Source organism: Trachypithecus francoisi, unplaced genomic scaffold, assembly GCF_009764315.1.
Source record: "Trachypithecus francoisi isolate TF-2019V2 unplaced genomic scaffold, Tfra_2.0 Lachesis_group3, whole genome shotgun sequence".
Lineage (NCBI taxonomy): Eukaryota > Metazoa > Chordata > Mammalia > Primates > Cercopithecidae > Trachypithecus > Trachypithecus francoisi.
In genome coordinates this window covers 82,620,093-82,648,058 of record NW_022681468.1, presented here as the reverse complement: position 1 = coordinate 82,648,058, position 27,966 = coordinate 82,620,093, and the positions used below count along the sequence as shown (strand labels likewise).

Below are 27,966 nucleotides of genomic sequence, written 5' to 3'. Positions count from 1 at the left end.
AAGCAAAAGATGGATGAAAAGCAGGCCCTAGGAGCTGGGGTTGCTTCCCTCCCTAACCAATGGTGCTTAACATGGAGTGGGGCCACGGGTTCACCCCAGCTATCCCAAGTTCAAGATGCCATTTGTTTATTTATTTTTACACAGGGTCTTGCTCTGTTGCTGAGTACAGGCAGTAGGAGGATCATAGCTCACTGCCCTTGACCTCCTGGGCTCAAGCTATCCCCCTGCTTCAACCTCCTGAGCAGCTGGGACCACAGGCATGTGCTACCACACACGGCTAACTAAAAAAAAAATTTTTTTTTTTTTTTTTTTTTTTTTTGAGACGGAGTCTGGCTCTGTCGCCCAGGCTGGAGTGCGGTGGCCAGATCTCAGCTCACTGCAAGCTCCGCCTCCCAGGTTTACACCATTCTCCTGCCTCCACCTCCCAAGTAGCTGGGACTACAGGCGCCCGCCTCGTCGCCCGGCTAGTTTTTTGTATTCTTTAGTAGAGACGGGGTTTCACCGTATTAGCCAGGATGGTCTCGATCTCCTGACCTTGTGATCCGCTCGTCTCGGCCTCCCAAAGTGCTGGGATTACAGGCTTGAGCCACCGCGCCCGGCCTATTTTTTTTTTTTAGAAACAAGGTCTTGCCATGTTGCCCAGGCTGGTCTCAAACTCCTGGCCTCAAGTGATCCTCCTGCCTTGGCCTCCCAAAGTGCTAGGATTACAGGTGTGAGCCAATGCACTTGGCCAAAATGCCATGTCTTTAAACCAGTGTCCTTCTCCTTATAATACCTCTCACTGGTCATGTGTTTCCAAAAACATACTGGTGAGAGGGCAGGTGTTGAGAACATGGCACTTCTCACCCATCATAGGAAGGAGTCCAGGAGTTAAGAGCCACAGTTCCTCAGGGAGCTTCCTCACATGGAAGGTCAGACATATAGTTAGAGTCTCCAGATAACCATAATCCTCAGAGGGAGTAAGAAGGACTGGTCTCTATTAATATTTTGTCTCCCAAAGCATTCCAAGGGTCAACCCCACGTTTTCCTGAATTTTATTTTTTGGGGGGAGAGAGGGAGTCTCATTCTGTGGCCCAGGCTGGAGTGCAGTGGCGCCATCTCAGCTCACTGCAACCTCTGCCTCCCTGGTTGAAGCAATTCTCATGCCTCAGCCTCTGGAGTAGCTGGGAACACAGACACGCGCCACCATGCCTGGCTCATTTTTGCATTTCTAGTAGAGACGGGGGTTGCTCCATGTTGGCCAGGCTGGTCTCGAACTCCTTACCTCAGGTGATTCACCCGCCTCGGCTTCCCAAAGTGCTGGGATTGCAGGTGTAAGCAACTGCACCGGCCTTTCTGTATTCTAAATGAACATAAGTAGTTCCACACCTGACAAAAACTGCTTAGGGACCTCTGGAAACTCTGACACAAACTCCTCAGTCTAGCACTCAAGGCTTTTTCTTCAACTGCATTTCTAGCCTAGTCTTCTACTTACATACCACCCAGATGCTCTCCAGTTTCTGGGCCTTTGCTTAGGCTACTCCTGCCTCCATCCAGGTCTCCAACTGTTGAAATTCCATCATATCTTTAGTTCCTGGCCAAATATCACTTTATTCTCTGACAGAAAGTTTCTCACCCACTCCTACCCTGAACGTTCATGCCAGGAGGTATTAGATCCCCTCTAAAACTCCAGAGTAGCTAAACTGGACTTTATTACGCGCTGCCCCCGCTCCCTTCCTTCCCCCCATCACTCCCTCCTTGCCACCATTGCCACTGGCCTGCACTTAACTGGCTGCTATAGCAGATATCTGCTGGACAGTGTGAATGGCTTGTATTCCAGGCCCATCTGCCTGCGTTGGGGGTGGGGCGGGTGGGTGAGATGGAACTGGGGCCTGAGCTCCTTGCACTCGACTCTCCCCGCCGCCCTGTAACCCCAGTTCAGCTTTAGGTAGAGTACTGCAGGCACCAATTGCAGCTTTCCTGTCACCATAGCGACGGACCGGGCGAGAGGGCAAAGTCTCCCTTTGGAACTACATCTCCCATCATGCATCCGCGCCCCACGGTGCCTGGCTCAGCCTCTGGTCTGAGACCTGTACCAACCCCCGGGAGCCGTGCGGGGCAGACAATGAGGAGCAGAGCGCAAGGGGGCGGCCTCGCTCCCCTGGCCACCACGGGGGGCGCGGCTTCCCATTACATAGCGTGTCTTTCGAGCCCTGGCCTGCTCTCGGCACCGCCACGACGGACCTAATATGGCCGCTGGTGCCGGGACCTGCCGGGCCCGCGGAGGGTCGGGACGAGGTCCGGGATCAGGAACTGCTCCCGGCATTCCTCGCGGGTGTATGGCGTGGGCTCCCTTCCCCCTCTCTGGGTCCCGCGAGGAGACTCTCGGGCTTTGAGGTGAGTCCTGAGGTTCCGCTGGCCAGTAGTGTAGCAGGAAAGGGCAGGTCATCCCGGGTCGTGAGGCACTAGCCTCCTGGGGTGGCAGGGTGTAGAGAGGGGGGCGTTGAAAGGATACCCGCTACCCAGCCTGCTTTCTAGGGGGCTCTTTGGATTGAGGACATCAGCAGCAGTGGAAGGGATTTTACTGGAGACCTGTCACTGTCAGAACCTTAAAATACGACCGACGGGGCCTTAATGTCACCGAGGTAGAGAGAAAAGGGCAGTAGCCCTAGAGACTATTGCGACACAGTGTGCCCCTCATAACTTCTTCCAGGGAGGGGTCTGTACTGAGTTGACGCCCCAGGAGCTGAGCATGAGGCTTTGCATCCTTGGGAACTCAGCAAATGTTTGTTCAACCAATTGCAGGTAGCATGGCTCAGGGCTTGATAGAGGTGGAGCGAAAGTTCCTTCCAGGGCCTGGCACAGAGGAGCGGCTGCAGGAGTTGGGGGGCACCCTGGAGCACCGGGTCACCTTCCGAGACACCTACTATGACACCCCTGAGCTGAGCCTCATGCAGGCTGACCACTGGCTGCGACGACGAGAGGATAGTGGATGGGAGCTCAAATGTCCTGGAGCAGCAGGTGTCTTAGGACACCACACGGAGTATAAGGAACTCACAGCGGAACCTACAATTGTGGCCCAGCTCTGTAAGGTGCTGGGGGCTGACGGCCTGGGGGCTGGAGATGTAGCTGCTGTGCTGGGCCCATTGGGGCTGCAGGAAGTAGCTAGTTTTGTGACTAAGCGGAGTGCCTGGAAACTGGTGCTCTTGGGAACTGATGAAGAGGAGCCACAGCTCAGGGTGGACTTGGATACAGCCGACTTTGGCTATGCTGTGGGTGAGGTAGAGGCCCTGGTGCATGAGGAGGCTGAAGTACCAACTGCCCTAGAGAAGATCCACAGGCTCAGCAGCATGCTTGGTGAGAGAGACAGGCCCTTTTGTGCTTTTCCTGCTCCCCACTTTTCTCTTTTGGAGGCACCCACTGGACCATGTAGTGGGGGAGGGCCTCTGGATTAAAAAAATTTTTTAAAATAGAGACCAGGTTTTGTCGTATTGCCCAGGCTGGCCTGGAACTCCTTAAGCAATTTGCCTGCTGCAGCCTTCCAAAGTGCTGGGATTACAGGTGTGAGCCTCTGCGCCTGGCCTGGATTATTTTTGTAATGGGAATTGTTTTAGCAGTTTCCTAAGTTTGCTTACAGTTCTGTGAAATCTTGTTTTCTCTTTAACAGTAGCTGTCTAATTTGGATTTAGTCCTTCCATGTGTCTTAATTCCAGCCAACCAGTTTCATTTCTCAGTTCCCTGCTTTGACTCTTCCTTCCCCCAATCTTTTTTTTTTTTCTTCTTCAGTCACCACTCCTCCACAAGGAGGAGTAAAAAGCCTTTTTACAAAAGCTGACCTCTGGGAGGCTCAGACTGAGGATCTTCAGATCATGAGACTAATGCACTGTCCACTACACCAAGAGTCCAACCAATATTCTGTCCTTTTGTTTTACAGTTACCTAGATCCTTTTAATTTGTCCTTTCAGCTTTTCGTAAAGGGCAATAACATTATAGTTATGTGAGACAGTGGGGCATGATTTGGCAGATTTGTTCTCAAGCATAATTCCCTTGTAGACAGTTCATTCGCACTAGTGTGGAATTTTGCACCCCATGAGGCCTTACAGCCCTGCAGTGCTGTTTGAGCCCAAACAGTGTATGTTTCAGCAAACATACACTGAGTTCCTTGCTACCTGCCCAGCACACTGTGAGGCACTGACAACAGACACCGGCAACAGGCAATTCCATTCTCACCTTACGATGTAGAGGTGAGAACTCTATGTGAATCCCACCCCATGGCTATAGCTTCCCTCCTCTTCTTTCTATAGCTCTTGGTTTCTATTTGTACATCTCTGCATGTGCTTCATTACTAAGCTGATGAGCTTTGGCCTGGTCTAGATGGGCTTTAATCTTTTTTTTTTTTTTTTTTTCTTTGAGACAGAGTCTGTCCCCCAGGCTGGAGTGCAGTGGTGCAATCTCAGTTCACTGCAAGCTCCGCCTCCTGGGTTCACGCCATTCTCCTGCATCAGCCTCCCGAGTAGCTGGGACTACAGGCACTCACCAACACGCCTGGCTGTTTTTGTATTTTTAGTAGAGACGGGGTTTCACCACGTTAGCCAGGATGGTCTCGATCTCCTGACCTCATGATCTGCCTGTCTCGGCCTCCCAAAGTGCTGGGATTACAGATGTCAGCCCCCGCGCCCTGCGATGGGCTTTAATCTTGATTGTGGGACAGGGTAATAACTGAAATGAGCTGATGTTGAGGTATCCTTCATCTTCTTGGTGCCTGGGTGCCTCTTCGCCATTTCTCCTTGCTGGAGGAGAGGCTCAAGTGTGGCTTCTAGTCCCACTCTTGCCTGAAGTTGCTCTTTTAGGTCCCATTTCCACAAGCAGGCAAGGAGTGGACTAGTGTGTTATAGAAGCTGGGTGGATGACATTCAGAACCCCAGTGTGGCTTTGGAAACATCCATGGGGTCCTGGCTAGGTGGGCAGGAAGCAGAGTGAAAGTGCTTGTGGCTCTGTCCATTTCTCTCCTCGTTGTCCTTTTACCTGTAGGTGTGCCTGCACAGGAGACAGCACCGGCCAAGCTGATCGTGTACCTACAGCGTTTCCGGCCTCAAGACTATCAGCGCCTGCTAGAAGTGAACAGCTCCAAGCAGAGGCCACAGGGGACTGAAGATCCTGATAACTGCCTGGGCTAGGGGTGTCACTTCCCAGAATGGGAAGGGAACTCTGGGTCTAATGGAGTCCACTCCTGGCCCACTGTGCCTCTCCCCTCAGCGTCCCTTCTGACAGTGACTCCTCTCTCTCTAGCTCTGCCTGTTTCTTCCCCTTACTCTGAGCTACTCTTCCTTGAGCCCTCCCTGGCTGCTGCTTCTTCCCTCATCCGTCAGATGCAATCTGTGGGCCGCCCCTCTCCCCTGGCCGCTAAGCAGCCTCCATTGATTTCCGCTCGTGTTTATAGGATTTCCACTTAGCCGTGATCAGTAGTTAAGCACAGGAAAATCCCTTGCCACCCCCCTCCCTTGGTCGATGCCATTGATTCTGCCAGCAGCTCCTAAACCGCCTTACAGCTGAGTTAGAAGATGAGGGGAGGCAGCAGGGATTTCCCTGCCTTGGGGTATGGGAAATAGAAGCAAGTTGAGGAAATGCTTGGGAATCCCAGTTAGAACTCTAGAAATTCTATTCTGATTTTGCCACTGTGCCCAGCTCTGGCCCAGAGGGTAGAGTGCCGGCTGTAGAAGTTTGGGGCAAATTTGTTCCCTGACCTGAAGAGGGTTAGAAAGAACCAGCAGCCGCCCCATCCCCGCCCCTGTGTTGAGACAGGTTCTCAAGGTTCAGGGGAAGATGCATACCTCTTATGTAAGAATGCTTTTCCCTTGCTGTTATTCATACACATTTTCCACTTTAAATATACCCAAATATGGCTTTCCTCCCCTCTCAGGCTTTATTGGGCTTTATTTTGGGGAGAAGGGGGCTGGTCCCGTTTTTGCAGTGCAAAGCCAGAGTGCCACCTGCTGGTAGCCCTCAGGTGTAGGTTTCAAGCGGCTGGGGCCCCCTGGGGTTTGGGACACAGGAGAATTTCAGGCTGTGATGGAGACAGTTACTGCCACGATTCCACAGGCAAGTTGTTCACCTCAAAGATCTCCTGCACTGACTGGTGAAAGTGGTTGTAGGTAAGGCGCAGCTTTAGCCGCAGGGGGGCCTAGGAATAGGAGAGCGGGGACCAGGGTTAGCACCCACGACTTCTGCTATCCCTGGGTCTTGTCTTGGGGGAACTCCTGAAGCTCACCTTGTTAGGATTGAGGATTCTGAAGAGCTGGGTGATAGGAAGGCCACCCCGAGCTGGAACTGTGTTCCCACTGGGGGCCTGCAGCTGCAGCTGGAGACTCTGAGCACAGGAGTTTAACAGAGCACAGTATGGCAGTAGGTGGGGCTCAGGCAGCTCCTCTACACCCAGTGGCTCCACACCCTTTTCCTATAACGCCCCAACTGCTGATCTCCAGATGACTCAATCGCATCTCACACTGTCTCCCACCCACCTCCTCTACTTAGTGGCCTTTTCTCCTGGAGTCCTCAGGCCACCTCTGAACCCTGATCTTTACAAACCTTGGGCACAGCAGCCTGGCAGATGAAATTGGTGACATCACCCTCTGAGGAGTTGGTGGCAGTGATGGTGATTAACAGCAAAGCAGGGTTTTCAGGGGGTCGAATGAAAGACAGATTCAGCTGTACTCCCTCACGCTCAAACACTTTGAGATCTGGGATGGGAGCTGGAGTAGGGAGACAAAGGCAGCTCAGCGTGCAGGTTTGAGAGAACATGTTTGTTCAACAAAAATTGAGTGAACACCTGCTGGCCCTGCACTACTCGAGAGGCTAGTAACAAAGTAGATATGAAGATGAGGCTGGAGCTGACTGTCTAATGGGGGAGAGAAACAATAAAAAAGGGCCGGGCATGGTGGCTCACGCCTGTAATCCCAGCACTTTGGGAGGCTGAGGTGGGTGGATCCCTAAGGTCAGGAGTTCGAGACCAGCCTGGCCAACATGGTGAAACCCTGTCTCTACTAAAAATGCAAAAAATTAGCCGAGTGTGGTGGCTCGTGCCTGTAGTTCCAGCTGCTTGGGAGGCTGAGACACGAGAATAGCTTCAACCTGGGAGGCAGAGGTTGCAGTGAGCCGAGATCATGCCATTGCACTCCAGCCTGGGTGACAGAGCGAGACTCTGTCTCAAAAAATAAAAATAAAAAATAAAATAAGCAAGATAATTACAGACCGTAATAGATGCTATGAAGGAAGTAAGTTATTCTAGAATAACTGGGGAGAACTGACTTCAATAGGAGTGGTAGGGGAAGGCATCTGACATTTTAGCTGAAGCCTGGAGTGAGAATGAGCTGGTCATTCGATGTGCTGGGGAAAGAACATTCCCTGTAAAAAAGAACATGAAATGCCAAGGGTGGGAGGGTGTGAGGAGCTGAGAAGGGGGCAGTGAGTGGGTAGTGGGAAAGTGGTATAAGAAGGGCTGGGAAGGAAGCAGGGCCCTGTAGGCCAGAGAAAGAAGTCTGGAACAAAGGGAAGACAGGTGACCATGACTGACTTCATCCTTTTACCTCCTGAGATGGGGATGGGATGGGGGACACACATGGACCCACAAGAAGCAGGGTCCATGAGCCTCAGCCCTTGGCTTAGGAGAAGCAGCACATTTCTACCTACCTTCTCTAAGACATCTCCCTTTTGCTTAGGCTTACCTGGGGGTGGAGGTGCACAGGGAAGGTCAAGCAGGTATACCAGGGCACCTCCTGGGGAGGGGTCCAGAGGGGGAGGATGCTGGGCATCCCCAGAAGCCCCATCGAGGAGATCTAGCAGATCCAGGAGCTGTGAGGCCTGGTGGAAGGGACAGAAGGGGCAGGGCTGGGTATGAAGCTCAGCCCGTCTTCCTACCCCAGGGTTTCCAGCCTCCTCACCTGGGGCTCTGTGGGTGCTGGGGCTGCTTCTGAAAGTTGGGCTGCTGCTTTGCTTTGCTTTGCTTCCTCATCAGCCTGAGGGCCATCTCGCTCCACAAGAGGCATTTTTTCCAGGATGGCAGCCCTGAGAGGATGGAATGCAAGTGTGCCTCTGTGTGGTCTTTGGGCCTTTCACAAGAGGCATCTAGGATGATGACTAGGAACATGGAGCCCTGGGCACATGGTGGCTCAGAAGTTCCCTTCTGATTTCCTAAAATGACATGTTGCTGATTTTCAGATGAGCAAGGAGGGTTGGAAGCCAGCTTAGCTTCAATTAACAGTGGGTGGGAAGCTCTCACCGTGGATGTGGAACACAGGTGAGGATGAGGCCCTTGTACCTACAAAAGGGCATCTGGGAGAGGGCAGGGGTTTGGGTCCCATGCTGCAGCCCAGTGCTGGACACACCTCATGTGATCGTACTTCCGGAAGAGTGTGTCATACTCCACAGCCCGCTGTTGCAGCTCCACGTCCAAGCAGCTCCTGTAGATGGACACCACCTGGCGGATGCGGCTGGGCCAGTGTAGTATGTAAGTGGCAATGGCAGTGTGCCACTGCAGGATGTCGCAGGAAGGAAAGGCCCATGGAGCAGGGAAATACCCAGATTTGGCTCAAAAACAAGAACCTAAGGGCTTGGGGTTAGGGCGGGCTGGGTATATATGCCTGGAAAGAAACTCAGAAATAGGTGGGCCCAGTGAAAGGCCATCTCTCAAGGGGCTGGGACCCCTTCTTACTTATTGTTCCCTTGGAGGCGAGTGCTGAGTTTCATTAGGGCTGTGAGGGCATATCCTCGAGTGGCTGGCAGGGACATATGGGACTGCAGCACCTTTTCCAGCAACGCCAGTACTTCCTCTTCGTCCACCTTCAGACATGGATACAGTTAGTGACCCTGGTGCAAGTCCTGCCCCCCGACGAGTCCCTCCTCAGTGTACCCCCAATGAGGTCTCACCTGAAGGGGCTCAATCTCCTCACAGTTCCCCTCCAGCAGGAGGTCCCCATATTCCCCAATGCACCAGGCTGCCACCTGCACCAGTGGTTGCTACATGGGATAAGAAACTGCTGGGCTGGCCAGGTATGGTGGCTCACGCCTGTAATCCCGGCACATTGGGAGGCTGAGGCAGGAGGATCGCTTGAGACCAGGAGTTCAAGACCAGCCTGGGCAACATAGCAAGACCCCCGTCTCTATTTAAAAAAAAAAAAAGAGAGAGAGAGAGAGAAACACTGCTGGGCCAGTGTCTGAGGTCCTCTCCTCACTTCCAGACCTGGTAATATCCCTTTAGGCAGTACAGAGATGGTGGGGGCGGGGTTGGAGGGGTGGAGAAAGGGAAGTTTGTTACCTGGCTCCCACTGCCCTCTGGTGGCCAAGCATCAGAACTACATGGCCTAACCACACAGGATGGAAATGTGAGAGGGTCCCTCCCTTGTGGAAGGTGTGGATGCTTTCTGCCCACCCTATTTAATTAAGATGGAAGAGGGGGCTGTAGATACTGCCTGGCATCTGTTAATTCATTCAGCATTCAAGGTAATAATGAAACCTCATAAACACAAGAGCTTTAATCTCAAGGCAGCTCTAAGAGGCAGTCAGGGTACGTGGAGCATAAGGGAAGTTAGTCATCTGTAGTTACATAGCCAGGAGGTACCAGAGTCAGGACAAAAGCCCAGATGTTCTTAAAAACAGGGCTCTGTGCTTGGATGTCTTCTGCACTATGTAGGTAGCTGTGATCTTGAGAGAAAAATTGGAATCTAGTATAGGGAGGAGGCGGTCGAGGATGGGCAAGGGAGTGGTTGGGCAGCCCTGGGCCTGGGTAGGTGGGAATGGTACCTGGGAAATGTCTTCTGCCAGGGCATTGTAGAGGCGGTGCACAGAGTAGGCATGTAGCTCCTGGGCCCCCCCAATCAGCTGGGTCAGGTTGGCCACTGCATCATCCCGCACATGGGTGCCCGCCTGGAAGGTGTGGGCACGGCCAAGTCAGTGTGGTGAATCTTGACCACTTCTGCCCAGCTCTCTGACTAGCCCCTGCCTCACCGTTGTCAGCACATGCAGGATGGTGTCTATGTGCCAGCGTTTGGTGGGAGCAAACCTAGGGGATATATGGCTCATCAGTCCTGGTACTGACCCTGCCCAGATTCTACCCTCTTCGACTCCTGGGCACCTCACCTCTCTGCAGCTAGCAGGATGCCTGAGGCACAGTCAGCCCGTAGGTCAGGAGGGCAGGACTCCAGAAAGGCCTGCAGCTCTTGCATCATGGCTCGCACATTGGAGCTATTTACCAGAGCCAGGCTTAGTTCCAGGGCCCTCCTGGCAGGAGAAAGAGGTTTCCATGCAGGTAGCCCAGGTTATCCTGGTCCATGCCTCAGCCCCTCTGCTTCCCCAGGGACCTGTCCCCCTTAGTCCCCTTACTCCAGCTGCTCTAAGCTGGCTCGAGTCTTGGCCACAAGGCACTGGGAACCTCTGCCCTGCCCTCCTGTCCCCTCTATCACTGCTCACCGGCTGAGGGAGGCATCAGTTTCCTGTAGACAATCCACCACAGTGGGCCGATGCCGCTGCACAGCACTGTGATCAGACTGCACCAGTCGAAGCAATGATGTCAGGGCTACATACCTGGTCAGGATGGGGGAGGTTCTATCACACCATGGCCATCAGCCCCCATCCCCGTCCTGTCTTGGGTATAGGGGTAAGAGAGAAATGGATCAGGAGGCTCTGGAGGAAGGAGGGCAGAGGGCCAGGGGATCAGTGGCACAGCCTAGGCAGACAGTTGGGACTATTACCTAATGTTCCTGTCACTGTTGAGTAGGAAGCGGCCAAGAATGTTGACAGCTAGAACCTATGAGAGGCAGAAGCTGGGGTCAGCCAGGAAAGAAGCAACCTGCTCAGCCATTGAGGAGTGGGAACACATTGGCGCAAGATGATGGGGCTAGGAGGAAGAAACCAGCAAGCAAGACCTGTGTGGGTGAGGTGGTGGGCGGGGCCATAGTGGGAGAGGCATAAGGGATGATACCCGTAGGCCAGCTGCAGAGTGGATATCCATGATGGTGAGTACTGTCTCAAACAGGACCGCATTCCCGGCATTTCGGCTGGTGTCTGTGTTAGTGGCTACCTGAGTGGAGGAGAGAGGAGATATATCTGCTCAGGGCCCTCCTCAGGTCTCTGTTTCTTTTGATACAGGGTCTCACTCTGTCGCCCACAGCTCACTGCAGCCTTGACCTCCCAGGCTTAGGTGATCCTCCTGCCTCAGCCTCCTGAGTGGCTGGGACTACAGGCACATGCCAACAAGCCCGGGGAATCCTCAGGTCTCTTGAAGGACTCCAACATGTTAGCTGTCCAGCCTTCAACCATCCAACAAAGTTCCCTTAGCCTCTACTATGTGCCAGGGCCGGCCTGGGCACTGGGGCAATAGCACTAAGACAGACTGTGTCCCTTCTTCATGGAGTTCACTGTCTAGAGGAGACGGAGAGGCAATGATACGGCCACTGCACAGTGAGGAGTCAAGTGAGGGGCACCCAGGGCTGGTGGGGTCTCCAAGCAACACAGCTAACCAGTGCCCTCCTCCCAGACCCCACCTGGGCCAGCAAGTCATTCATGGTCTCACTGCTCTCCTCGTGGTTCCGGCCCAGGATCCGAAGCAGACGAAGTATCTGGACCTGAGGTTGGGTTGAAAATTGAAAGGTGGAGGGGTTCATAGGATAAGGAGTCACGGAGCTGAGGAGAAAACTCCAACATGGAGGAGAGCACTGTGAGGGTCTGGCTCACTCTCTAGATCCTCCCCATACCTCCTCACCTCCACAGGTCTCTTGGTCCTGGGAGGGGAACAGAGGTGTGTGAGGCCAGGGGAGTTCAGGACAGGCTTAAAAAAAAATTGTTACCAAACTGTATTTTCCTCACTTTTAGGCATTCCCTCTCCCCTCACAGGTCCTGGGATGACCTGAGCAATCCTGTGCCTGCTATTCTGCTGCCCAGGACACTGAGAGGGCCAGTGTTCTCTTGGAGGAGACCACTGGTCATGGTCTTACTGCTATGCCCTCTCTGTTCCAGGGATACAGCAGTGAAAGGTCACCCCACCTGCAGGAAGGGGTCGCTAACTCCAGATATGCTGTGTTCTGTGGAGTATCCCGTTGTCACCAGAGTCCGGAGGATCTGTACCAGCTGGGGTACCACCTGGAGGGAGGGCACAACTTTGGGCATTTGTCCTAATCCTCTCCAGCTAAAGCCCCATTCCTTCCCCACTGACCCTCTCTTCAGGCCCAGGGCCTGCCCCTGCACCAGCCCACCTTTCGGAAGTGCTTGAGGGCTGCAGGGCTTCGTTCGCAGAGCTCCGTGATCAGCGTGATGGTGCCCAGCAGGATGCCTGGGGTCAGGGTCGGGGAAGTGAATGGTGGGGGCCAGGGGCAAGAGAGTCTATTGCGTGTATGCCTGTGTGTGTGCACTACCCTTCTCCTATGAGCTGGTGTTCCCATCCGATTTTCAATTCTTCTGTCCACAGAGCTGAAGCAAAGGATGGGGAGCCCCACAGCCTTACCATGGTGACGCTCGTGAAGCAGGTGGACACAGGGTGGGAGGAAGACACTGGAGAGTTCAGGGACCTTCCGGATCATGTGCACTGCAGTCAGAATAGCCTGCAGAGGTCCGGGGCCTCAGACAGGGATCAGAGGGGATGGACCCCTGCATCTACTACTATATGGCACACAGCAGGCAGTATCTGCAGGAGCAAGTGCCAGGAGTCCCACCATCTCACCTTCTTGCGCACGTAGGGACTGGGCTGCAGGAGCAGTTTCTCCACCTCTGGGGCCAGGTCTCGGCACATCTCAGCAGAGCCCATGGTGCTCAAAGTGCACAAGGCCAGGCCTTGTACTGGCTGAATCCCCTGGCTCAGGTCACTGCAGGGTTTGGGAGGACGGTCAGTCAAACCTCTGAGAAAATCAGTCCTTTTCAATACCCACAACAGGCAGTCCCCTGGGATTTCCAAGGTCCCTACTCTCCCATCTCCCTGATTCCAAGTGATTGCCAGAACTCTCTCACTTCTTGATGCTGTTGGTAATGAGCAGGTGGGCATCGTGCCTCTCATCCAATAGAAGCATGGCCCCCAGGTAGCCCACCCTCTTGTCTGTGAATCTGGAGGAGGCGATCAGTTTCAGGCACTCCATCTATAGTCAAGGGGGCAAACCAGGAAGAGGCAGGGGTGAAACCATAGACACTCACATCCGTGTTCCATCTTCCTCTTTAAAACCAGATTAACCTGTGGGGCATCCTATCTCATCACTCTCCCTTCAACAAGAGGAGAAGCTTAGGAAATTCAGGCGTTAGTGGGTAGGAGGAACTAGGACTTGAGGAGGATGGGAAAGGAAAGGAGGAGGTGCCTGCCCTAAACGAGGCTGGCCAGAGAATGAAGGGTTCAGGCCAGCTGATGACCAGTAGGGGTAGCAATGGGGAAAGAGGTTTGCAGTGCAGCCTGTGAGGACTCTGAAATTGTAGAATTTAAAAAACCAGGGCATAAACAGGTGAGAGAGTCTGTGACTCTGCCCCACTAGCCTTCAAGCTCAGGAGGGAGGTATTCCTGGCCAGTACCTGTCCAAAGTGGGCGGGGTAGCCCAACATGTGGACGTAGAGCAGTTTGGCCAGCTGCCGGTGCCTGTGCACTGGGTCCCCATCGCGGAAGGAGGCCCGGATGTGGGCGCACTCCTTTTGGATCACCTCCCGCTCCTGGGCCTGAGTCTTGGCCCCGCGAATCTCTTCGATGAGGTCCTGAAGCTTCAGCGAAAGCGCCACCATTCTGACTGGCAGAGTCCGGGAGTGAAGAAACACTCTCTGGCCGGGCATGCCTGGGTTTTCGGCCCAGGTGCGTCCTGTGTCAAGACCCTAAGAGCCCGGGTCCCACAGGTACCCTAAAATTGCTCCCGCATTTTACCTTTCTCGAAGTGGGTCTCCAAATTCCGCGACCACCCCACCGCCCGGGAAGCCCACTACGCATGCGTCCACACCCTACCGGCGCCCCTTCCTATTGAGCATGCGCTGGAGCCCCACCTATTTCTCCCGTTTCCTCCTCCTACCTGGTACCTCATCCCTAGCTCAGCCATTGCTTTCTTTCCACGACCCTCCTCTGTTTCTTCCGCGAGCTTCCTCCCCCGATTTCCATCTCAGGCAGCGGCAGCGACAGCCTGCCTACCTCCAGGACTCCAGCCTCACCTGGCTTCTGCCTCAACTCCGCTCCTCTGCCCCCCAGCGCTTCCTGGTACGGGCCGAGCAGGGGTTGGTGATCCGTGCGGTCCTTCCCTCTCCCCGCCTCCACCACGGGACCCCGCCCTCCTGGGCCGATGCAGAGCCTTTCTGAATCCTCTGACCTCGAGCCTCAGGCTTTAGCGGACAGACAGCATGATAGGCCTGGAGTTCTTCAAGAGGCCTCCTCGCACATCCTCACCACCCGGAGAGCCTCAGTTTGGATTTGAAGCCATCGCACCCCAAAGGAGATGACAATCCCCCCCCTTTTTTGAACTTTTTTATTAATATATTTTTTTTTTTGTTAAATTTCTTTGTATTTTTTTTCCTGCAAGACTTGGTGTTGGCGGCACTGTTGTAGTTTAACTTCAATCCCAAATTCCATGAAATAGAAATCAGAAGTAAAGGTTGAGAGGGGAGGAAAGAGGGAGGCAAGCCAAGGAATAAACAGAGTTTGACTAGAAAAAAAGAGGGTATGTGTGGTGGGCATTCCCGGGCAAGGCCATTCCTTGAGGGAGGGGGTTGGCAGGCAGCTTGCCTCTGCCTCATGCAGGGGAGGGAGGAAAGATCCCCTGGGGACCCTACAGTCCCCTCTTCCTAGGGCTTCCTGCTCCCAGGGGAAAAGCTAATACCAGAGAGGGATCAGCCACAACCTCAAACAGGGCTCTCCACCCACCTGTCACCCAGGTTTGACTCCCACCTCTGCCCTGCCTGGGAAGCATGTGAGATCAGCTTTCTTTGATCCCCTCCTTCTGTTGTTTTCCCATTTCACAAGATTCTGATGTGAAGGGGGAAGGGACATAACCCATTTTGAGACTACTAAACTTGTCACAGCTTCTGCTTCCTTGTGAGCTCCTGTTATCTTGTCTGGTCCTATCCCCGAGAAGTGCCTCCCCCGACCACAACTCCCAGAGTTGGGGTGTGGGGGCCTTGCTCAAGTGCCTCTAATCCTCTGCAATAGAAATGTCTTCTTCAGGCCCCTTAGGAATTTAATCAAAGGCCACAAGTGAGTCCAGACCAACCAAATAAACTATTGTGGGGGAGACAGAAGGGTGGGAGAAGGCAGTGGCAAAGTCTGGGCGGGGTGGACTTGACTGCATTGGATATTCTCTGTTCCTTTACACGTTGCTCTTGGCATGGCATGCCACCAGAGGGGGCTGGAGGAGGGGCCGGCTGATGAGGAGAAAAAGAGGGAAATGGTAGGGAGTTATTCTACTTTTCACTTCCCTTCTCTCCCTCAGGGAAGGATGGAATTGGGCAGGAACCCAGCTCAGTGCTTGGAGGTGAGATAATAGCCTCCAAGATTAGAGGTGGAGGATGCACCTCCTGCAGCTTTTTCACTAGGCCTCAGAGGGACAGCAGGCCCCTCAGGCTAGGGAGCCACAGCAGCGCAGCCAGTCCCTTGCCCGGCATTCAATCACTCCTTCTTCATTTTCTTCCTCCTCCTCTCCATTCAGCTTCCAGGAGTCTCCTTAGGACACCAAACCCCCACCCGCAGCGAAGTTGAGGTCTAAAGAAAAGGTGGGAGGGCGTGGGGCAATGGTCTGACTTAGATTTGTGTGTCTCAGAGAAGACAGCAACTCTGAGAGAGAAAAGCCCTTCATATGTAAACAATCTAGAGAAAGAAGGGGTTGGGATGGGGAAGGGAGTGAGGAATACAGAGACAGATCCAGAAGAAATGAGATAATCTGAAAGAAGAGAGGGAAAGAGAAAGCGAGAGAAAAAAAAACAAAGGAGCACAGAAAAGAAAGGAAGAAGAGAAAGAAAGATAGGAAAAACACAGCCAGGAAGAGGAGAAGAGAAAAAAGGCGGTCAAAGGGGTGAAGAGGCACGCAACCAAAGCCAGAACCAGGCCAGGAAGTAGCCTCAGGTGAGGAGCTGGGAGAACAGGAACGCCAGGCTGAGGTCCAGGAGGGCCACGGCTCCCACCACCAGGGGGTTGGCAGCTCCCTAGAGAGACAGAGGGGGAAGCAGACTCAGTCCCCGAGGACAGGGACCACCTTCCTGCCCTGGCTGAGGTGGCAGAGCTGAAGGCTCTCAGGTACCTCCCTGCAGAGCCTGGAGCAGGGGGATCGCCAACATTTGTTTTGGATTGCAAAACCCCGTCTTCTCCCAGGCAGGGCCCCACCTTTCCTCTGGCACCTTCAAGACAGGGACAGCCCTTCCACCTCCTCCCTCTAGTCCCCTCCCATCAGCATATCATGTGTCCTAGGCAGGAGGTGCCTGGCCTTAGTAGCAGACATTGGCAGCAGCAGCCAGTACTGCAGCAAGGCAGAGGGATGAAGGGGTGAGGATGTGGTTGCTAGGAAACAGAAGGCCTAGAGCCCAATCAGAGTAGAGGGTTCTGGGGAAACTCCGCCTCTCCCGGTTTTCTGCCTTCTTCCCTATTTCAACTTCTTCCCAGGAGAGGGAGGGAGAGTCAGGGTAGGGAGGGAACAATCTTTTCCTTTTTTATTTCTGGGCACCAAAGAGAGAAAGTGCGGAGGTGGGGGTGGGGGTGGAGTAGGAAACTGAGAGCTGGAAATGATATGGAAGGAGAACGGGGGAAAAAATGTTCTGGCTCTCCCATTGATTATTAGTTTATAACCCTGGGCAAGTTACTCTAAGTGCTCTGGGCCTCAGTTCCCCCATCTGTCAAATGAGGGAGTTAGGCTTGTAGGCGTGTAAGGTTCCTTCCAGCTCGAGCACCCTCTATTTTTTTGAGGTGGGATGTGGTCCAAGACTGGCCAGGCAGAGGAAGCCGAGTGGAGATAAAAAGCCCCCTGGCGATCAGACAGGTCTGGAAAGGGTGGGAGGCAAGGCTTTGGGAGAAGAGGGCACACAGCAGGGACAGAGAATCTCACCGGCTGGGCAGGCCTCTCGGTTGCAGCAGGCTCCCCGAGTTCTTCTGTCAGGCACCCAGCATCACGACCCCTCGAGGACGAGCCCCTCAGGACCAGCATAGCGATGGGCTCAGGCTCCGTGCCTGCTGGGGCCCTCAGCAGGGGCAGGGGCTCTTCGTCCTCCCCCTCCTCCTCTCGAAGACTTCCTGAACTGTCGCTGCAGCCTCCAAGGAGTGGGGAACCGTCTCTGGGCCCTGGCCCTTGCATCCCAGCCTCATCCTCAGCCTCATAGCCAGCTAGTTCCTCTGCCTGTGCGCCTGGCCCCCCCCACTCCTCAGGCCAAGCTTTGGGGCTGGAGAAGGGACCCTGGTCCCCTCCAGGAGGCAGTGGGCTCCGGCAGGCAGGGGGTCGCCAGGGTTGGCGGGAGGAGGCAGGACTGCTGGGCAGTTCAGGGGATCCCTCTGAGGGAGTCAGTCCGTTCTCATACACCCCAGGGCTGTCCTCATCCAGGGGCTCCGTGTCGGAACCTTCTGAGTCCTGCCTGGGTCTGCGGCCTGGGTAGGGATAGCTGAGAATCAGAGGGGCCTAACTGGCCTTGGGCTGGAGTGGCTGCAGCTTTATTCCTGACTGGGCAATTCCCAGGACTTTGGAATTCCCAGGCTCATAGCCTCTCACCGCCAGACTCCAAACCCCCCATTAACGTACTGCATACATTCCCAAGTCCCACTCCCCAGACTACCAGGTCTGGCCCCTACCCTGTGTTCCTTGCACCCTCACTCCTTGTTTTTTCCCATCCCCGGTTCCCTTGCAGGGCTTCTCATCTGTTTCCCCACACCTGAGTCTCTCTAGCTTCCTAGGGACCTCACTCCCCTCCCCCTAGCTGCCCATGCCTCACCTGGGGCCTCTAGCATGGGCTGCAGGTCCTGGGCTATCAGTTTGGCCATTCGAGCTGCCTCCACAGCCTTCTCAGCGACACTGCTGGCTGCCACTGCCTTTAGGAGGGCGTCTGCTGCCCTGTCGGATCCAGAGACAGGGACTTAGCAGACCTTCCCCACTTCAAATTAGCCCCTGCTCAGATGCTCCAGCCCCCTAGACCCGTCCCCTCTATATCACATCCTCCTGTCCTCTGGAGTCTTCACCCTTCCCCACACTCTGCCAGCTGCTTCCCTTCCTGGCAGGCCAGGGCAGCTCCCATTCGGTTTCCTCCCCCTGACCTGGGCTGCATTTGCCATCATCACACCCTCCTGCTCCTCTCACAGCCTTCTACTGCTACGTCCTGTAGTAACACTTCTTCCAGTTGCAAGGGCCAGGACCTCCTGGAACTCTGTCATTCCATGCCTGTCCTGCCCCGCTCCCAGTGACAGTTGAGACTTCGCTCTTTTAGCACATCCCCTGCAGTCCTGCTTGGTGCTTACGAGCTATACCTACCACCTTCTTTGCAGTTAGCACCTCCTCTTGTTACTAACCCCTCTCACCCCCTGAAGTCACAGGCCTCTCTGTAGGGTCCAGCGCAGGGTCCTGTACTTTGGTCCTCCCTTCCAAGCAGCTTCGTCCCTGCCCCGCTCCCTTGTTCAGAGCCACTGTCTCCCTCATGTTAACAGTCTCTACCTCCCTTTCCCTTTCTACCATCTCTTTTCCTTATTATTAATCCTATCTCTACCAGTGCAGATTTCCTGGCATGAGAATTTCCTATCTTGCGTTCCTTCGGCCTCTTCTGTTATCACATTGTTCTTCATCCCGTCACTGCTACCACCCCACTGCCCCCCCTCATGCTTTTCTGAGCTCTGGAACTGGAGTAAGAGTGGGTCTCCCCTTTCGGTAATGATCCCATCCCCTCTCCCTACTAATATGCATGCTTTCTCACCATTGCGACTACACTTCTGGCTAAACCCTTAGTCTCCCTTCCACACCCCCTCCCACTTTCCCTGCTCCTTAGGTGCAGGCAGTCTGGGAGTCTGCTCAGTCCTTCCCCACTGTTGTTTCTCAGTTCTCCCTCTGATGTCAGATGCTTCCTCAGTTTTCTCTTCCCTTTCACCCTCTGCTGTTAATCATAGATGCCTTGTCCTTAAATGAGTTCTGTAATTCTGAGGGTAGGACACAAAGGAGCTGAGAAAGAGTCAGTCAGATGAGCTTGCCGTGGGCTTGAATGGATCACACCCCATGACTTCCTCTGGTCACAGGCCTGTTCTCTCTGGCTTAGGAAGGCAGTCTGGTATGGGGGTGGGGAAGAGGACGGTGATATCTACTGTGCATATTCTTAGTCCACAGTCTCTTATTTATGTTCTTTGGGAGCTATGATTAGTCCCTTCTCCTCAAACCTGGTGGGTCAAAGATCTTTAGAGCCTGTTGGGAGGGATCTCAGATAACGTGGTTCTTCTGTCTTAGAGACTTTCAGACTCTATATGACTAGCCCTATGCTGAAACTGAGCTGGTCTCAGGGTGCACAGCAGGCACATGTGCAGTCTCCTGCCTCTGTCCTTTCAGTGGGGCAAAGTCAAGGAGAAGGTGAACAGGGCTGTCAAGGGCACCTGTTGAGCCATGAGCATGAGGATCATGGTCTTGGGTTGTATTGAGTTATTTTGGTGGCCTGAAACTGGTGCACTGATGAGGCCTGTTTTTCTATACAAAGAGTATGGATGATCAAGTCCTATTCAGTAGACTTAGTCTGTGCTCTGGCCTCAGACTCAGGCCAGGCTCAGGCTACCTGGCAGAGGCACCTGCTGCTGAGGCTCTGCTGTTTCCATGGCAGCTGGCAGCCAATCAGGATTGCCAGGCCTGTTGCTGGGGAGACCAACCAACCTCCTCCCACTGCCTGATCCTCTAGTTACTGAGATCAGTTTTTCCTGCACATGTCTCCACTCTATCTAGCCTAAAATGTTCCCTGGTGCTCTGCCCTCCCCCTTCCCTGGCTTAAGGCCCTGGGCTCTAACATCCAGACTCCCAGACACATCTATAGATGCACATTCTCTGACTCAAACGTCTACTCTGCATTTGGCATGTTTATATTCTTTCTTTCTTTCTTTCTCTCTCTCTCTCTCACACACACACATACACACACACTCACTCACTGTGTCACCCATTATACAAACTCATTTAAGCATATCTGGACATATCCTGATCTCTGATCTCTGAAGAAGTCTCAAATTTAAATGAAATCCCCCACCCCTTTAAAAGAAAATCCAATATGTGAAAATTCAAATATGTGAGTTGTATAAATAAGGGGTCTATGAATCTCATTACAAGTGGATTTTTGGCTTCTTTTAGATTTTTTTTTTTTTTTTTTTTAGATTGGCTTTCGCTCTTGTCACCCAGGCTGCAGTGCAGTGGCATGATCTTGGCTCACTGCAACCTCCGCCTCCCAGGTTCAAGTGATTCTCCTGCCTCAGCCTCCTGAGTAGCTGGGATTACAGGCACCTGCTATCACACCGAGCTAATTTTTGTATTTTTAGTAGAGACAGGGTTTCACCATGTTGGCCAGGCTGGTCTCGAACTCCTGACCTCAGGTGATCCACCCGCCTCAGCCTCCCAAAGCGCTGGGATTACAGGTGTGAGCCACCGTGCCCGGCCTTCTTTCGGATCTCTGCTATCTAATTCAGTAATTACAAACCATTTGTGGCTATTAAGCATTTGAAATGTGTCTAGTCTGAATGGAAATGATGTGATTTAAGTGTAAAATTTAAGGGGCAGTCCCGTGCTGCCCACCTTGCTGCTCACCTCGCTGTGCAGGGAGCCTTGCTTGCTGCCCAGGGAGTTGCAGATTTCAAAGACTTAGTTCAAAAAGAATTTGTAAAATATCTTAATAATTTTACACTGGTTACCAGTTGAAATGATAATATTTGGATATATTGGTTTAAATAAAAATATTATTAAAATTCATCTCACCTGCTTCTTTTTATTTTCTATTCCTTTGTTTGTATGGTTTTTTATTTTTTAGAGACAGGATCTTGCTATGTTGCCCAGGCTGGTCTTGATGGGCTCAAGTGATCCTCTTGCCTCTCAAGTAGCTGGGTCTACAGGTGTGTGCCACAATGTCTGACTTCTTTTTATTTTTTAATGTGGTTACTAGGAGATTTAAAACTACCTATTTGGCTTATATTATATTCCTGCTAGACGGCACCGCTTTAGATAGCAAGGTTCCTGATGCAAGGAAATGTAATTTGATTTACAGAAAAGTTTCATTTACAGGGAAGCCTCCTCCCTTCAAAATTCCTATCAGTTGGGTAAAAGAAGGCAGAGGGGGCAAAACTGGGAGAGACTATGTTTTCAGGTGGATAGGTCAGCAGTACTAATTAGACTTCCCAAAGGCCCAAGGCTGAAATGGTGTCAGGCTGGGATGTGGTTAGGAAGGGACAGTCCCTCTTCCACCCAGGGCTGATGCTCCCAGCCTGAGGCCTGAAGACCGGATCAGCTGCAAGAGGAGGAAGACTAGGGACATGTTTTGAGTTCCAAGAGATTTCTGGGCCTGCACAAAACAGGTTCCTTGCTACTCCCACACACAACAATGGATTCCATAGACACATCTCCACACAAAAGACACCGAGACACATTTACAGTCTTACACCACCTCCCTCAAATACCCAGCTACCCACAGTTACACCCACATCCACCTGTAGCCTCGGATATAAACACCTAGAATGCCCAGGGCTACAACTGCCTGGCCTTAGGCTTGCTATTCCCCACCAAGCCCTAGGCCTTAGGCCTTGGTCCTCCCTTAGGCACACCCCCCTTCCCGGTCCCCAGCGCACCCCCTCCTCTTAGCCCAGCTTTGGCCTCTGAACTGGACGCCCACCTGGCAGCGGCGATCTCCTGGCGCTGACGGGCAGCGCTCACGGCTCGACGGGCGCCCTCGACAGCCCTGTCCACCTTCTCCTTAACTTTGCCCCGCCGAAGGGCCAGAGGCAGGAGGCTGCGGACGCGCCCTCCGTGCACCAGCCGGTTGCGCTTGTACTTGCCCTCCTCGCGGGAGCCGTCGGGGCGGGTGGTGCGCCCGTAGCCGTGCCGCCGGTTGCCCAGCCACTCGCCCTCGTAGCGCAGCCCGTTGGAGCGCTGGCTCACGCCGAAGCCGCTGCGCCGGTCTGCGCGCCACTCGCCCGCGTACACTTCTGTGGCCGAGCCCTCGATGAGGGCGGGCGGTGCTGCGGCCGGGGGCCCGCTGGCCTCCGAGCCGGGCGGTCCGGTGCTGCCCACCTCGCTGCTCACCTCGCTGCGCAGGGAGCCTCGCTTGCTGCCCAGGGAGCTGCGACGTCCGCCCGCTCGGAGGCCGCTGAGCAGCAGCGAGCGACGAAAGAATCCGCCGGCCGCCGGAGTGCGCTTTCGGGAGGACGCGCCGTCGGCGTCCCCGGGCCCGGCCAGCACGAAGCCGCCCCGGGAGCCCGAGGCGGGGCTGCCTCCCTCGTCGCCCGGCAGGGGCAGGGGTGGGGGTGGCGTCGGGGGGTCGCTGTGGCCGGAATCCAGGGAGGTGCGGCGGGGTGAGCGCAGCAGCGCCGCCTGATGGTAGGGCACACTTTGGCGCACCCCGTAGCCGTGGCGCTTCCCGGCCTGCCACTGGCCCTGGTAGGTGCCTGCGGACGGCGGAGGGGTGGGAGAAAGAGTCAGGACGTGCCCCTGGGCTCCTTGCGCCCCAAGTACCAAGCCCCCCTGGAAGCCCAAGCGTCAGGCGGGAGAGGTGGAGGCGGTTAGTGTGGAGGTCGGGGAAGGGCACTGGGAGCCGGGGACAGGCCAGGCTGGGCGGGAAAGTGTGGAAGAGCAGAAAGAAGACGGGCAGGTAGCAGGAGCCCTACGCAGATTTTGGCAGTGCAGGTAGACAGGGTAAACGGGGAGGGCCCGGCAGGCGTGCGAAGGACAGGCTGGTGGGGGCGTTTAGATAGGCAAACAGGACTCTGAGTGGCACGCCGACGAAGAGCAGAGGTGTTGGGGACAGGCAGGTAGAGAGGGAGGTGTGAGGACAGGCAGACAGGGGAGGGGTGAGGGAGAAGCAAGCAGGAGACAGACAATTGAGGAAAGCATAATCATCATGGGAGAAAGCAGAAATTGGTGGCGGGAGGTCACATCGATGTGGGGCGGGGGACAGATGGATGGGCGCAGGGGCGCAAATGGGGGGCGAAGGCGCAAGGCTAGGGAAGGCGCACGCGGACGAGCAGACAGACACTGGTGGGCCGGGTCCTGCACCTCCGTCGGAGTAGGTCTCGGTGCCGTAGCCGTCCTGGAAACCGTCCTTCCAGAGCCCGGCGTAGCGCAGGCCGGACACGCTTTCCCACACGCCGCTGCGCCCCTTCAGCCCGCCCAGCCACTCGCCGCGGTACGTCCAGCGGCTCTTGCGCTCCACGCCCAGCCCTTCGCGCTTGCCCTGCTGCCAGTGGCCCTGGTAGCTGTGTCCACCGGGCCCCGTGAAGACGCCCAGTGACTCGAAGCCGTGTGCCCAGCAGCCGCTGTACTCGCCCTGGGCGCCGGGGCCCGTGCACACGCCGTAGCCATGTGCCCGCCCCGCCTCCCAGCCCCCCACGTAGCAGCCCCCGTCGTCAAAGTCGAACTTGCCCCCGGGGGACATGCATGTAGTTGGCGCGGCCTCAGCCCCCCGGCGGCTCAGCGCATCCTGGGGCTGGAGAGCCGGCTGGGGGCCTTGGAGCCGGGCGAGGTCTGGGGGCGGGGGCAGTTAGACCGGGGCCGGGCGGGGGGGCCCCAGCGAGGGCAGGCAGGGCCGGACCCTCATCCTGAGTGGCTGCGGAGAAAGAGGGAGGGGGGCAAGTGGCGAGAGAGGCCCCTCCTCTTTGCCCGCCGCTCCCTGGCCCGGTGGCTCGGGGCATCAGCACCGCCCCCCAATCCACCCCCCTCCTTCGGCAGCATTTTCCAGCAGCTCCCAAGCTTGGGGGGCATGGGGGCTTCCCCCATTTCTGTTTTTGTGGAACGGGCCCCTCCCAGGACTTGGGGCCCCAACCCCAAGCGGGAGTCCCAATTCTCCAACCTAGAACCCCGAAGTGTCGAGTGTGGATGGCAGTTTGGGGGTCCTGAGAGGGGGCTGGGCAGAATCGTAGGGCACCCGTTTCCCTGGCTGCTGTCAGGACCCCTCTGTCCCGGTTCTTCGGCGTCTCTGGCAAAGGGATGGGGGTGGGGGTAGAATATGTAGCGGGGAGATCGGACCAAGGTGGGCAGACGGTTTTTCGGGGGCAATGGATGGGGCCCAGGGGAGGCTCTGCAGGGGAAAGGCCAGGGTGGGGACGGGCAGAGAGGCAGAAGGGAGGGGGCAGGCTACTCACCATGTGGGCTGGGGCTCAGGCTGCCTCCCCGGCACAGCATCCATGGCAGGATACCTCCACTCCCACCTCGCCCGGACAAGCCAAGCCCCCTCCCCTTCCGGAGAGACTGCTCCAACCCAGAGAGGAAAGGTGGGGGAGTCCGGTGAGTCCCCTCTCTCCCCGCTGGAGGAGCAGGCTGGGTGGGGGGGGGGGCGAGGTAGTGGCAGGGGTAGGGGAAGATGAGAATAGTGTAGGGGAAAAAATCTGCCTTGGATGGAGATAGGGAAGAAGAGCTGGGAGCTGGATGCAAAGGGGGAGGGGGCTATCAAGAGGGGGTGTTTTTATTATTTTTTTCTTCTTATGGTTGGGAGAGGAAAAATAAATCAAAATTCCGATTCCATCCCAGCACAAATCAATGTTTGCTCCATCCCAGCATCACGGGGGAGGCTGGGCCAGGCAGATTTAAAGGGGCAGGGAGAAAAGAAGAGAGAAGAGGGTGGGTAGAGGAGGATACGGTGAAGAAGAGACAGAAGCAGTGATGCGGGTGGTGGTGGGGTCTCCAAGCAGAAAAGGATGGGTGTCCGCTAACCCTTCGGTGAGGGAGGAGGCAGGCAGAGAGGAGAAGGAGATGCACTGAGACCCCCAGGGAGGAGAGAAATCCTGGCATGCGGGCTGGGAGTGGGGCGAGGCGGAGGGGAGGGAAGAGGAGCGAGGGGGAGGAGACTAAGTTGAAGATGGGGAGGCAGGGGGAGGCCGAAGCCGGGCGGGGGAGGAGAGATGCTGGCGAGGCTGAGAGAGGGTGAGAAGAATACAAAGAAAGAGGTGCAGGGGTGAGCACTAAGGAGGGGGGAGATGCAGCCTGAGAGGGAGGAAGGCGGGGAGACCCATTCAGGGGCTGGGGAGGGATGACAAGGAGGAGAGAAGCAGGGGAGGAGGGAAGAAGAGGGAAAGAAATAGATATGGAGACTGAGAGAGAGAAATAAGGCTCGTGAAGGGAGGGAGAAAGCTCTGCAGAGGGAAGGGCAGGCGTGGGTATAGAGATCCAGGCAGGAAGAGCCCAAATAGAGGCAGGAGGGCCGGAAGTGGTGTTTGTGGGGCTCTAGGGAGAAAGATGAACCTGCCAGCTGCTTGGACTGAAGCCAGAAAGCTTTGGGGCATGGATGCAGCTGTCCACTGAGTCCACTATCCTCCGGAAGAAGCCACTGGAGGGGGACCAGGAGGCTCACGCTCTTGCACTTTCTGAAGAAGCCTGAAATGGGACCCTGCTAGGAACGCTGGCCCCATGGATGCTTCTCCAGGCCTCCCCATCCTCCATCCCCACCACCAATTTCTCCCCGGGTTGTCTCTCTGAAGGGGAAGAGGGTTTATTGCTTTTGAATGGGGAGGAGGGCATCATGCTTGGTGATGGCATGAAGATCCCAGGGCTTTAGAATCTTTTCTTTTGCAAACCTAGAGGCAAAGACACATAGACATGTTTGGGAGATCCCTTGTTGTGGCAAGGCCCCCTCCAGCCCACCACCCCTCTGTCCTGTCCTCTCACCAGAGGGCCAGCACATCCTGACCTTGCCGTTTACAGACAGTAGGCACACACTGTCTTCCCTCTCCCCTTAGTTTTTAGACTCTGCATCTAGTTCTTTCCCTGCTTCTAAGCCTTTAGGAAGGAGGACACTGTGTCCAATTACATGCAACAGTACATAGTCAAAGGCACTCAATTGCCCCTATTTTCATACACAGCTTGGTCCACCACTCCTCCTTCACTGCATCCCCATTTTACAGAGAAGAGAACTAAGGCCCAGAGGGGAAGTCATTCACCAGAGGTCATACAACAGAACTGGCAGAGCTAGGAGTAGAACACTAGACTTCAGACCATTTAAGCCTTGTAATTCCTGCCAGGATTCCATGAACTTGGGGACCCTCCCTTAGGCTCAGGGCCTCCATTTTGAGTACTTTGGTAAAATAAAGAGCATGAGGTTTGGAGTAAATAGGGATTTCCCTTGCATCATGTCTTCCCACAATTTATATGAGGTTGGAGAAATGTAAAATTTAAGCCTCCAGGAAAGGGACCACATCTTCTAAGTGCTTAGCATAGAACAGGTCAGCTATGGGTCCACTTGGGGCATGACTGTTGATGGAGAGTTTATTCATTTATTCATTCACTCATTTCTCTATTTATCAAGTATCTACATAGTTTACTGAGTACCACCCACATAGCCAAATGCTAGAGACACAGTGGTGAACACTGTGGGGCCTGGCCTCATGAAGTTTACTATCTAGTAGTGAAGATAGGCAACCAATAAGAAATTCTAGTGTGGTTAGTGCCACAAGTTTGTGGGGTGGGAATAGGGAATAGGGATGGAATTCACCTGAGGCTGGTGCCCTAGAGAAAGAGGCATTTAAGATGAATCCAGAAGGGAGTTCTGGGGCAGGCCAAGCTATGTTGCTCACCCCTAGATATTCAGCCTACGGTGTCAGCCTTTCCTTCTCCACACAGTGCCTTGTCCCACTCCACCCCTAAAATTCCCCTTTTCTCCAACAGAAAGGGAAAACAAGAAAAGAAAAACCAATGTATGGTCCTGGAACACCCGTGCCTTGTTTCTTAGGGAGAAGAGTTGACAGGGGTAAGTGGAAGTTGGAGTGTGATGCCTTGTTGGACGCTATAATGTATTCTGAGCTGCAGATTAAGTGTAGGGTCCAATGAAGTCCCGAAGAAATCTCTGACAGAAGTGCCCCAGAACATGTGGGATGCACAGTCCCAGCGCCGCCCCCATGTCTACCTAAGTGAGTTAGCCTTCCAGCCCCTTTCTGTTCTTTCCCTACAGGCTCTACAACTCCCTCTTTCAGGGCAGGGGCACTTTTTTTTTTTTTTTTTTCCAGAGAGTGCACTGGTTTGTTTTGCCACAATTTACTAACATTTAGGTGTCAGAGAAAAGGGAAGTAACATTCGATGGAGCGGCTCTGTGCTTGGAGCCAGGTACTGTGCTTGGCACACCATCTGTATGACCTCATTCCATCCTCACAGCAAAACTGTCCCTGTGAGCGGTCCAGGCTGGAGGCCTGGAGCTAGGTTTCCAAAGATGGTCAGACCTATGTCTGAATCCTAACTCTATCTGCCACCTACTAGTTGGGTGAACCTGAGCATATTACCTAACTTTTCTGAGCTGCAGTTAGTTTATCTCTAAAATAGGAATATCACAATCTACTCCATGCCTTATTTGGAGGATCGAAATGATCATGTATGAAGTGTAAGTATGCATAATATGTATAATAATATAAGGAGGGAAAGGCCGGGCTGGGTGGCTCACGCCTGTAATCCCAGCACTTTAGGAAGCTGAGGCGGGCAGATCACGAGGTCAGGAGATTGAGACCACAGTGAAACCCCGTCTCTACTAAAAATACAAAAAATTAGCTGGGCGCGGTAGCCGGTGCCTGTAGTCCCAGATACTCTGGAGGCTGAGGCAGGAGAATGGCGTGAACCCAGGAGGCAGAGCTTGCAGTGAACTGAGATCGCACCAGTGCACTCCAGCCTGGGTGACAGAGCGAGACTCTGTCTCAAACAAACAAACAAAAGAGAAATAAAAGGAGGGAAAACCACTTGGCATAGTATCCAGCACATAGTAAATGCTCAGTAAATAATGGCTTGAAAATTAGATTGGCATTATGGCAATTTTATAGGTGAGAAATCGGAGACCCAGCAGTTCCTTGGAGCTTGATGTATATCAGACTCCCAAGTTAGTATGCTTTAACAAATG

The 27,966-nt window shown here is 54.3% G+C and overlaps 3 protein-coding genes and 1 long non-coding RNA gene across 31 annotated transcripts; 2 read left to right on the top strand and 2 right to left on the bottom strand.

Moving 5' to 3' along the window:
• The first annotated feature begins 2,239 nt into the window (after positions 1–2,239).
• THTPA (thiamine triphosphatase) lies at positions 2,240–5,891 on the top strand. Of its 2 annotated transcripts, none has more exons than XM_033188533.1 (3): positions 2,240–2,376; positions 2,785–3,336; positions 5,011–5,891. In XM_033188533.1, exons 2-3 carry the CDS (start codon positions 2,790–2,792, stop codon positions 5,154–5,156), a joined length of 693 nt encoding a protein of 230 aa, XP_033044424.1. In that variant the 5' UTR covers positions 2,240–2,376; positions 2,785–2,789; the 3' UTR covers positions 5,157–5,891. The 2 variants fall into 2 exon arrangements, with proteins under 2 accessions (XP_033044424.1, XP_033044425.1); XM_033188534.1 differs by having other exon boundaries at positions 2,785–3,066; positions 5,011–5,890.
• Positions 5,880–14,239, bottom strand: AP1G2 (adaptor related protein complex 1 subunit gamma 2). Of its 26 annotated transcripts, none has more exons than XM_033188515.1 (23): positions 14,134–14,233; positions 13,516–13,724; positions 12,970–13,094; positions 12,686–12,827; positions 12,470–12,566; positions 12,222–12,298; positions 12,013–12,108; positions 11,724–11,750; positions 11,514–11,594; positions 10,952–11,050; positions 10,722–10,777; positions 10,441–10,554; positions 10,111–10,251; positions 9,979–10,033; positions 9,775–9,897; positions 8,902–8,991; positions 8,687–8,814; positions 8,361–8,465; positions 7,917–8,040; positions 7,701–7,836; positions 6,565–6,728; positions 6,248–6,346; positions 5,880–6,160 (listed from the first exon to the last, which is right to left on the bottom strand). In XM_033188515.1, exons 2-23 carry the CDS (start codon positions 13,717–13,719, stop codon positions 6,059–6,061), a joined length of 2,385 nt encoding a protein of 794 aa, XP_033044406.1. In that variant the 5' UTR covers positions 13,720–13,724; positions 14,134–14,233; the 3' UTR covers positions 5,880–6,058. The 26 variants fall into 26 exon arrangements, with proteins under 26 accessions (XP_033044406.1, XP_033044408.1, XP_033044405.1 ...); XM_033188517.1 differs by having other exon boundaries at positions 13,516–13,720; positions 14,134–14,227; XM_033188514.1 differs by having other exon boundaries at positions 13,998–14,138.
• Positions 13,090–14,466, top strand: LOC117069954. The gene is made up of 2 exons (XR_004431733.1): positions 13,090–13,827; positions 14,171–14,466. It is a non-coding gene; the product is annotated as an uncharacterized LOC117069954 (long non-coding RNA).
• JPH4 (junctophilin 4) lies at positions 14,431–25,605 on the bottom strand. 2 transcript variants are annotated; one of them, XM_033188531.1, is made up of 7 exons: positions 24,239–25,605; positions 23,947–24,072; positions 23,154–23,703; positions 21,775–22,546; positions 17,881–17,999; positions 17,007–17,539; positions 14,431–16,113 (listed from the first exon to the last, which is right to left on the bottom strand). In XM_033188531.1, the coding sequence occupies exons 3-7, from the start codon at positions 23,530–23,532 to the stop codon at positions 16,030–16,032; spliced, it is 1,887 nt and encodes a 628-aa protein (XP_033044422.1). In that variant the 5' UTR covers positions 23,533–23,703; positions 23,947–24,072; positions 24,239–25,605; the 3' UTR covers positions 14,431–16,029. The 2 variants fall into 2 exon arrangements, with proteins under 2 accessions (XP_033044422.1, XP_033044423.1); XM_033188532.1 differs by lacking the exon at positions 23,947–24,072.
• Positions 25,606–27,966: the final 2,361 nt, after the last annotated feature.